General features: G+C 34.5%; 1 protein-coding gene and 1 long non-coding RNA gene across 6 annotated transcripts; both read left to right on the top strand.

Annotated features, from left to right (window-relative positions):
• Positions 1–40: 40 nt before the first annotated feature.
• LOC105169748 (NADP-dependent D-sorbitol-6-phosphate dehydrogenase) lies at positions 41–2,901 on the top strand. Its single transcript, XM_011090251.3, has 6 exons — positions 41–304; positions 738–832; positions 946–1,063; positions 1,510–1,642; positions 2,118–2,337; positions 2,460–2,901. Exons 1-6 carry the CDS (start codon positions 172–174, stop codon positions 2,688–2,690), a joined length of 930 nt encoding a protein of 309 aa, XP_011088553.1. The 5' UTR covers positions 41–171; the 3' UTR covers positions 2,691–2,901.
• Positions 2,902–4,245: 1,344 nt separating this feature from the next.
• On the top strand, positions 4,246–10,462 carry LOC148787383 (uncharacterized). Of its 5 annotated transcripts, none has more exons than XR_016066629.1 (6): positions 4,246–4,428; positions 4,529–5,444; positions 5,548–5,673; positions 6,332–6,412; positions 7,063–7,137; positions 10,186–10,462. It is a non-coding gene; the product is annotated as an uncharacterized LOC148787383 (long non-coding RNA). The 5 variants fall into 5 exon arrangements; XR_016066630.1 differs by having other exon boundaries at positions 6,280–6,412; XR_016066628.1 differs by lacking the exon at positions 6,332–6,412 and having other exon boundaries at positions 4,249–4,428; positions 4,529–4,955; positions 5,348–5,444.
• Positions 10,463–10,638: the final 176 nt, after the last annotated feature.

Genomic DNA, 10,638 nt, shown 5'->3' with positions numbered 1-10,638 from the left:
GATGCCAACGACGTCGTTGCTCGACGTGGAGATAGAAAAATATCCATTTCAAGGTTCCGATCTACGCAGAGGAGTGCTGGTATTTATTGCAAACTAAAACCTGAAGCCCCTCATCCATTGAAGAAGTTAGAGAGAGAAACAAAGAGAGACATAAGCTCATTCATTGAAAAGATGGCGATTACGCTGAACAGCGGCTTCAAAATGCCGATGATTGGGCTGGGCGTTTGGCGGATGGAAGGCAAAGATATAAAAATTCTTATACTCAACGCTATCAAAATCGGTTACCGTCACTTTGATTGCGCCGGTACTCTCTCTCGCTCCCCCACTCTCTTTCTCTCTCGCTCGATTGTTCTTTTAAGTTCGTTGAGTAATACTTATGCTACTGGAGATTCTGTTTTTAATTTCTTTTTATATCCTTTTTGTTGAATGTTTATCTAGACTTCTGCTATTGGAAAAGTCACCTTTACGTATAAATTTTTGTTCTCAAGCAAACTGCGAATGTGTTGCAGTATTATAGGTGCCTTTGAAATTAGCATCTGCTTTTTTTCCCCCAAATGTTCTGAGGACTTTGAAAAACGAAATGTAGCATTACTTAAATAAATTAGAAAGTCAGTTAAAACTGTGCATCCTCATCACTGGTAGATTTAGTTCGTTTCTCCGAGACTTCTACAAATCTTTCTTTGATCGTGTGATTGGGATCAATAAACTTGATGGACTGGCACGGTTGCCCTTTGCAGCTGACTACAAGAATGAAGAAGAAGTTGGGGAGGCGCTTGCTGAAGTGTTTCAGGCAGGACTTGTCAAGAGGGAGGATCTCTTCATAACAACAAAGGCTAGTTATAGACATTCTCACATTCTAAAAATGTCATATTCCTAATTCTTGTGCTTAGGTGAAGATTATTTATCACATTGTAAAGGCACTAAGATTTATTCCTCCAATTGCAGCTGTGGAATTCAGACCACGGGCATGTAGCTGAGGCCTGCAAAGACAGTCTAAAGAAACTACGCCTGGATTATCTAGACTTATACCTAGTTCACTTCCCTGTTGCCACAAGACACACAGGTACGTTCCTGCATTGGAGATCATGTACTTATCATATTCTGAGTGATATTCTCAGCTTAGCTTTAACATTACATAAGCTGGTCTTATGGCTGAATGATAGGAAAGAGGGAAGGTCAATCAGTGTACGGTCTTCTGGTGAGTGCCAGCGTGACTGTACATTGTAGATCTTAGAGGTAAAAAAAAAAAGGGACTGCCAATTTCAGCACAAGTCCAAACATGGAAAACATGGTGGTAGTTGGAGAGATGTACTTGCTGCTGCTATCACATATGTTTGATGCTTTCCGTATCATTGTGTTTTGTAATCTATTCTTAATGGGGGACCTCAGAGTTATTTGTTTTTCTTTTCTTTTTCCTGTCAACAATAAGAACGATTTTGTTCTCGTGTTAATGCCCCTGTGTGTTGATGTTGGAAAGTTCTGTTTTCTCTGATATTGACATTCTTGCAGGAGTTGGTACAACTGCAAGTGCTTTGGGAGAGGATGGTGTTTTGGACATTGACACTACTGTATCATTGGAGACCACATGGCACGCAATGGAAGATCTAGTTTCCATGGGCTTAGTGCGAAGCATAGGGATCAGGTGACCCGAAGCTTCTCTTTCTTCATTAATTTATTTTCTCTTCTTTTCTCAATGTATTTTGCTTCTGAATAACTAACATATGATGAACTGCACAATTCTATTGTACTTCGAATGTGGATAATAATATAAATAAGTTCAAATTTGAAAACTAGCTAGGAGCAAAATGATTGCTAATAACAATGCTATTGAAAACACACTCCACGTTGATGATCAACAAGGAAAAAGAAACTATCTAGTCCTCAGAAGCTGCAGGTGGCCATTTTTAGGTCACACGAGTTCTCAAATACTTGGATTAAGTACTATCTAGTCCTTGCCTCCATGGTTAAACATTCTTGCTTTTCTCAGCAAAGCTTTAAATAGGTGATAGCTGCTCCCTTCCTCCGTTTTTCAGTCTTCTCCCAGAACAGATAAAAACTATTGGCACTTGTATTTGCCCGATTTTTCTCTTAACAATTTAATCAATTTCTATATGCAGCAACTATGACATATTTCTGACCAGAGATTGCTTAGCCTATGCGAGAGTGAAGCCTGCTGTCAATCAGATCGAGACACATCCTTATTTCCAGCGAGATTCTCTTGTTAAGTTTTGTCAGAAACACGGTGTCTGTGTTACTGCCCACACTCCTCTTGGAGGTGCCACAGCCAACACAGAATGGTTCGGTTCAGTGTCATGTTTGGATGATCCAGTTCTTAAAGTATGTTTTTTGCATCACTTTAACCTATTTCTACCATCATAACTGTTCTCATTTGGTAAAAGATTGAAGTTGAATAAGAATCCACTGCAAAATGAACTTTAAATCTGCTTGTTTTGCATCAGGGTCTTGCCAAGAAGTACAATAAGACTGTGGCTCAGATTGTTCTTCGCTGGGGTATCCAACGGAATACAGTCATAATACCGAAGTCATCAAAAGTCGAGAGATTGGAGGAGAACTTTCTGGTATTTGATTTCGAGCTTACTAAAGAAGACATGGATTTTATCAGAACTATTGACCGCAATTATCGGACCAATCAACCTGCCAAGTTTTGGGGCATAGACTTGTATGCATAAGTTGCTTGTGCATCGAATCTGCAAAGGCTAATCTGCTCTTATCTTGTAGGGATAAAACATGGGAGAGGCGGATTGTCTCTCAATCTTGCAAAGTTTGTTGTTTAAAGAATCTGAACCTATAGATACATTTGGTGATTACGTTCATCGATTGTGAATCATGGAGATTGTGAATCACTCCATGAAGGAAAATTGAATTTAATTTGATCTTTCACATTGTGTGCCAGGTATTTGATCAAATCTTCCGGTAGGAAACTAAAATGCTTTAATCCATTTATTCAATCTGTATGATGGGACTTTCACCACATTAGATTAAATAACTGGAGTAAAAGCTTACCATGTAGTAAATTTCGAGTCTACAGCATCCATTGACCATCAGTTTTCTAGCCTCAATTCTCTGAGTAAAATGCCCCCCATAATATACAGCATCAGGATATCACCTTTTTTCTTTTTCTATAACTAAGGGAATGCCCATTTGAACTCGAAATGTACCAGTGCTTTACAATTTTCTGAATGTTGTGTAAAGAAAAACTTGGTAATACAGCTGAGAATCTTGTCAGAATGTTCAACTTGAAAAGAAAGTACCATTAAAATGAAGCCATAAATCTCATTTGCTGAAAAGAACATATGTCCGCCGAAGCGAGGCTTGTACGCAGAAATCAGGAAGAAACTCTGAAATAATGCCTTCTTTTCTAGTCAAGTTACCATCTTCAGAATATTTATTGCAGCTGGATGACTCTATCAAATATTCACTTTACTGTCATTTTGAGGATTTTTGTAATTTAGATTTTATAATTTTATGATTTTAATATATTAATTTATATTTTATAATATATCATTCGACTCATTTAATTTACACAATTGTTAGATTTGATCGGTTAAAATTTTTAATATATATATAATAAAATAGAATCATTGAGACTTTCCACTTAAGCACTACTTATTCGCACGTGTGGACAACCTGAATGACCTTTATTATGCGATGCCAAATGGAATATAATATATTTTTTAAATAAAAATAAAAAACTATTAGATTTCATCCAAAAGAGATCTTAGCAATATTATCTAACAACTTTTTGGATAAAGAATTAAAAATATTGAATTTATCAAAAATAATCTGATCAATATTATCTAACAAGTTTTTTTAGATAAACAATAAAAAGTATTAATATTTGTACAAAAAATTCTAATTAATATCATTTTCTTTGTTGTTTCTTTAAGTATATAAAAATATGTATATTCAATATCTATTTTGATAATATTATGTAGTATCTAATCAATATAATCTAATAAAAAATTTTAAATAAAGAATTAAAAATGTTAATATTTATAAAAGAATATAATTAATATTATTTTTTTATCTTTTATTTTTTGATTATATAAAAAAGCATGTATATTCAATATCTTTTTTGATAAATACTGAATAAAATAAAGAAAGAAATCACTCAAATTTATTTTTACTTTGAATTTCCAAGCAAATGTTACCGTTGCAGGCTAATTTTTGTAACCATTCTAAATTAAAAAAATAAAATGTAAAAGAAGATAGAAATGTTACCGTTGGAGATTTGTTATCACTTAATACGAAAACTGAGGAGCAAACTACCCTTTTGGTTTACATTCTCAGCAGCCGCCCATCTCCTTCCCCAACCGGCACTCTCAACATTCTTTCTTCTTCAAGGAGAAGATCAGAACTGCTGAACTCCCCCAACCGCCACTCTCAACCGACTCTCTGATGCAGGAGGTAGTTTGCTGCTTTTTTAAAAATTCAGGGGTTCGCATTGTAGTTTTCTTTGCCCACGGAGATTTTGTGCTATTCCGTAATTTTCTTTTTGTTTTTGCAGATTCAACTGGGGACTGATTGTGAGGAATAAATGTGAAAGAATATTGAAGCTGCTGGAGAGAGGCCCTGATCTGAAAGAAGAATGGGACAGGGCCCGGAAAGTTTCAGGAGGGATTCAAGGATTTGGCAGCTTCTGCCACAGGAATTCATCCGCTGGGCATGATGTATTGCCAGAATCATCCCAGAAAGCATTTTGGAGATGCAATTCAGAGTTCAACCAGAAAATCAAGTATCTAAGCCCGGACAGTTCCAGTATTGGTGCGGATTCCAGAGAAAATTTGGCTCCAAATGAAGAAAGCGGGAACTTCACTGGGGAATCGAAGCCGCTGTTGGAACAGCAGAAAGATGAGGCAGTCGTCCTCTTAGGCAGCCACCTCCGCCGTTTTCTGCGACCGCCGCCATCTGGCCTCGGTCAATTATTTGTTAAGGTATCAACTCAATGATCACCGACTTAGATTACCCGGTTTCTTGTATATTCTTGATTTTTCGTTGGAAGGTTTCGGCTAATTGTTTCAAGGTTCATGATATTCAACTACTACATGGGTTTTCTTGTTCCATTACCTAAAAAGGTACTTTGCTTTTGCAAGGGTTATTTTATAATTACTTATCTATGTAACTGCCTTGATATCGAAATGTGGTATGAGTTACAACTAGTGTATGTTGATGTATGAAAACATGCAAGCTTCTCATTTGTTCCTATTATGGAGGAGATGGACGGCAACTATGGCCAAGCTGATTGCATCCCTACGTGCTACCTTACAGGCATGAAAGATGGATCATGGTGCCATCTTAAGATTTAATGTTCTTCCATATCTTACAGACCTTAATTCTATAGGTAGAGACAGGAGTTGAACCTTCCCACGTAGAAGGTGCAGATGCTGGTCCATGTGGGCTTACACAACTGAGAAAATCTGATGGTAATCCTACCTGCTGTTCTGATAAATGTGCACATGTGGTTTCTTGTACTCATTCTTTCATAAAAGAAGATCCTGACCTCGAATATTTATTGAATAATTTCAGGTCCTTCAACCAGACACCGGGACATCAGTATGGATACTTTTGGGGATTGTTAAGAGTTACAAGCTAAAGAGAAGCCGAACTAAAAACAATGAGTCAGATAGCCTTTCTGATATTGATGATGCTGAGGTACGTCAAATTATTGCTTGAATTGCTTTTTCTTGATACTGAAGTTTGATAATAAAAGGTGAATTTATTTGTGTCCAGTCCAAAAGGAGCCTTTAAGATTTTATCTACAGAATCTTAGGAAAGTAATACTAAATACTTCATAACAAAACAGAGGTAAATTGTTGAAGAATTTAATCTTTAAATTTAACCTTACTTGGTTAGAATATTCTTCTATTAATTATTAGGTCCTATCCATGAGGCAGGCAACAGCCATATCCAGCCCCATCTACCTTGAAATTTAGTGCAGCTCCATCTTAAATGGCTGTTTGGCTACAATTAATGCAATAAAGGGTAAGCCATACACCAAATTGTATTGAAGAGGACATGAAGGGACATCCACGACTCTGATATCTAAAAGTTTAAGGTCCGGAAAAATAAATTTACAATATAGTTCAAATTAGTGGAATGCAGTTTAAATACTATTTTTGCTACCTGATTCTACCAAACCGTAAAGCGGATGTTGGAACAGAAAAATCTCTGCATGAAACTAACTTATTACCTGGAATTCTGCTTTTGTGGTAGTTTTAGTAGTAGCTTTCTTAACAGAGACGCCTTTCTTTGTTTCAGTTGTTCGTTTCTGTTTCTTGGCCTGGAATTTAACATGTAACCATCTCTATAGATATGGAGTAATATAGAAGAATGAATGAAGTATTATGGGAGAAGATTACTTTCTAGAAGAATCAAGGTCGGAAAAAGAAAGGTCTGAGATTGATTCTTCTGTGTACTCCAATTTCAACTTTGAAAGAAGTCAGTCTTTCATTGTAAACCAATAGATATGACATAAAGTTTAGGGAGCATCGGAAAACTGTCAAAATGAGACTACAAGAAGAAGAAATGGAAAATAAAGAAGGACATGAGCTATTACTTCTGTAGATTTTCCATGCATTGCTTCCCATAAAATCCTTTGTAATAGATCTCCTCCTTCCTGTTAAGGTATCCAAGAACCTGAACAGTATTCAAATTGAAAAGGTTGGAATCATCTGAAACTAAACAGCATGCAGGTCAATTAACAAATTGAGTTACAGAGGGAACCAAGATGAATCTGTTATGTCACTTACTCTGTGTCAGAAAAAAACAAAAGGTTTACATAAGTATCCCATTGTATCACAAATTTGTTCAATCCAAACTTGCTCAAGATTCATGAGGATTTATGCATGCCTTGAAAAATTAAAAATCTTCACTTTCTAATATATTTAACACAAGAATATTGTGAGATGTTTTTTGATTTTATTCTTCTATCCTTTTGCTTAGCCATATGCTTATCTAGTCTTTCATTTGTCTTTTTGGGTTAGATTTGGTGGTCTTTCCCTTCTTGTAATGGAAGTTAATAACATTTGCATGCTTTCACAGTGGATCCCCATTTGGTGGTTGATGGTGGTAACCAAACTTGAGACTGCAAACCATCAGACTATTGGCCTTGAATTGGTAAGTTTTCTGCAATTAGCTGCTACTGATCCTTCCTTTTGCTTGCACTTTGGTTTGAAAAAGTTTTGGCTTTGATCGGCAACTGGGAGTATACTACTTTAGGAGCAGTAAGTTACTACTTTGTTTTAACTACTGTTTTTTGTTGCCAGTCAATTTTTCCCATCTCCTGTCATAATGCATATATGTTATTCACTGATATTTAAGTGCCACGCATTAACTTTCTGCTACTCCAATTTGATCTCAACTTAAAATTTCTCGTTGAACTGGGATTAAACTTCTTAAATCAATTGATATTCGCCCAACTGATGGGCCAACACAGAATATATATTCTCAACTGCATCTTGGAAGGTATCTTGGAAGGTATCTTGGTTGTGCAATATCTGTTGCATATTATGCCTTTGAATTGGAGAATGCCACATGTATTTATGTTGTTTTCTTCTATTTCTTGGTTTATTCTTAGTTCTGCCTTAATGCAAAGTACAAGGAGAAAGAGCTGATTGAATAGAGATGTCATATTATTTTTATTAGTAATTATTTTATTTGCAAGCTTATTGTTAGCAATATTGTCATTGTCTATGTCTTGCTAGTGCCATTAAAATTGTGAATTGTCTAGCATGTTTCAAGTCCCAAAAAGCATTAGATAGATATGACGAGTAATCATTAGAAAATTCCAAAAGTATGTATTGTGCAATTAAAAATGGTGGCCTAACACATGTAGCATTCATATTTTTGATTCTACAAATGAAGCATATTAATAGTATTATAGGTTATGTGTACTCGTTTATTAAAGGTTGAAGGCGCTAGAGTTTGGATTTGGTTTTGCAAATTTTGTGTTACCGGAAAACTTCATATTGTTAAAAATTGTGTGGGAATCAAAAGGGTTGCGTAGGATTTAAACACTCAATTGGGACATATTTTGGCCGCTAAAAGTATGCTTTTTGATGATATTTTAGAACCGAATGTTGACTTATGTATCTTCATATTCCTCTCGTCAAATTTCTAACCGAAAAGAAACCAATGTCCTTATTAGTTCTTCCTTGCCGACTTTTTTCTCCCATATTTTGAAATCAAGGAGGCTGAAACCATTAAATTTATGCTTTGAAAACTTCAAATCCAAATTTTGTGTGCTGATTTCTTTGAAAAACTCACGTGACCATCATTTTGACTCGGAAAGAATAGGATTGGGAATGTTTGAGGCTGTTGAAATGTGAATGGTGCAAGTATAGAGTTGAGACCTAAATTGGAGAACAAATCTCCCCTTTTTGTGTAAATTTATTCTTGGTTGATTCGTCGTGTTGGGTATTATTCATGAGCTTGTTTTGAAACTTTTTGTTGTTATATATTTAAAATTATTGTATGAATTTACAGAAATCATGTTGGTTCATGTTAACATCTTATGTTTGCAGGTGTATCATCGAAAAATATCGAAAAATCTATATTATCCAACTATGAGTTATTTTATTTTGTGGACTTTGGGAAATTAAATACTATGCTAAAGTGTAGAGCGATTGTCTAGATGCCAATTAAATCTTTTTAAGAAGATTTCGTGAATTTTGTATATATACGTAATCTCAAACATTTGATAAATGTTTTAAAAAAATTATTGAGTAATCAACCATAGTATATTTCTAAAAAATTTGTTTTCTTTTTTATTCTTTTACTAAGATTTGTTTTCTCTTTTCAAGTGCTTTCCGTTATAAACTCATGTTTTCAAAATCAGTATGAAATGCAGTATATTTCTAAAAAATTTGTTTTCTTTTTTATTCTTTTACTAAGATTTGTTTTCTCTTGTCAAGTGCTTTCCGTTATAAACTCATGTTTTCAAAATCAGTATGAAATGCACTAATTTCTCTAAGATAAATTTTACAAAGTTTGAATATTTTATGGATAAGTGCCTGAAAAAGTCAAATATTTTTATTTTAAGAGAAAATCATTACTTGATTTTTATTGTCATTTAAAGCAGTTTTTGTATTCTTGAAAACACTTTGAAGTTTGAAGTGCATTTGGTTTATTACTCTTGAACAAATGGATAATTTTTTATTTGGACGTCCAAAAAAATGTATAATTAACTTTGTTGTTGTGATAAATAATTGAATTGATAATACTTAAAGAAATACATGCATTAACTATATTGCTACTCGCCAAGATGTGGTAACAAATCTTTTAAGATGATAGGTGTACAAGTAATATAAAAATAAACAATGAGATTGGCATCTAGACAATCGTTTTGCCGTGTAGTGTATGATATTTTATTTCTTAAGTTCAAAAATAAACTAATTTGTGGTTGTGTAGTAGTGATTTTTCAACAAACTTTACTATGATACACCTGCAAAGTTTGGATGTCGATATGGACAAATATGGTGTTTCTGTTCAATTTGTACAAAAGTTTTAAATGTATGACAATCAAAAGGTTTTGAAAAAGCAAATTGGATAAAACCTAACATAATGAATAATTTGGGAATAAATTAACAAAAAGGTGGAGGATTATCTCCCCTTTAGGCGTCAACTCCGAACTACCTTGCATTCTTCACATTTTAAATTGGCCTCAAAATTCATAATCCCATTATTTCCAAGTTAGAATGTTGAGAATGTGAAGGTTTCATAGAAATCACATACATTTTTGGATTTGAAGTGTACAAAGAAAAAATGCAATGGTTTCACCCTTTCTTGAATTTTAAAATATGAGAAAAAATCGGTGGAGAATAACTAGATAGGGACAAAGGTTGCGACTTTGGTTAGAAAAATGGTAGAGAGGAAGAGATGGATACATTAGGTTATCATGTGGTTCTAGATAGTGTCAAGAAGCATATTCTTTTTAGTGGTCAAATGCGAAACAATTGAGTGTTTGAATCTCCTACTTCAATCTTTAAATTCCCACATAGTTTTTAACGAGATGATGTTATTTAGGTAAGCACATAATTGAGAAACCAAATATAAAATCTAGAGCCGTCAATCGTAATAGACGAGTATAGATTGCATGCTGTACGTTATGTATTTTGTTCTTTTTTCATATCTTGAAATGATACTAATACTGTTGATTATGTGCAGGTTAATGCTAGTGAAGATGATCCCGACAAGTGTTAGCCAAATGATACAGTCGTCCGCTTGCTTCACAATGACACACTAGCTTTCATGACACACACAAGAGCTTTGCAGTTTCTTTTTCGGGACATCGACATCCATTATCTTTAGAACAAATTTGGCCTATTGTAAATAAGAATACTTTGTTTGTAGTACCTTTGGTCTTCAGTGGAAAAAGCCTTTGTTTAGACTTGAGGATCAAGTTCCTCTTTTTATTTTATATTAAAATTACCTATTGCAATTCCTTCAATTTTTAATGTGATGCAACACCACTGACGAAAGTATTAGAAATATGTCTCTATATGACTTAAACAGGAGTAGTGGAAAGATAACATTATTTAAAATAACTCGTTGCGCCATCCAAGAAAGTAGTAATTGCAAGAAACAAGTAAAAGATAGTGTTGCACCATCCAAGTTTAG

This window comes from Sesamum indicum, linkage group LG8 (assembly GCF_026168435.1).
Source record: "Sesamum indicum cultivar Baizhima isolate 11 linkage group LG8, ASM2616843v1, whole genome shotgun sequence".
Lineage (NCBI taxonomy): Eukaryota > Viridiplantae > Streptophyta > Magnoliopsida > Lamiales > Pedaliaceae > Sesamum > Sesamum indicum.
Note: the sequence above shows the minus strand (reverse complement) of the source record. Positions and strands in the feature narration are given on the sequence as shown.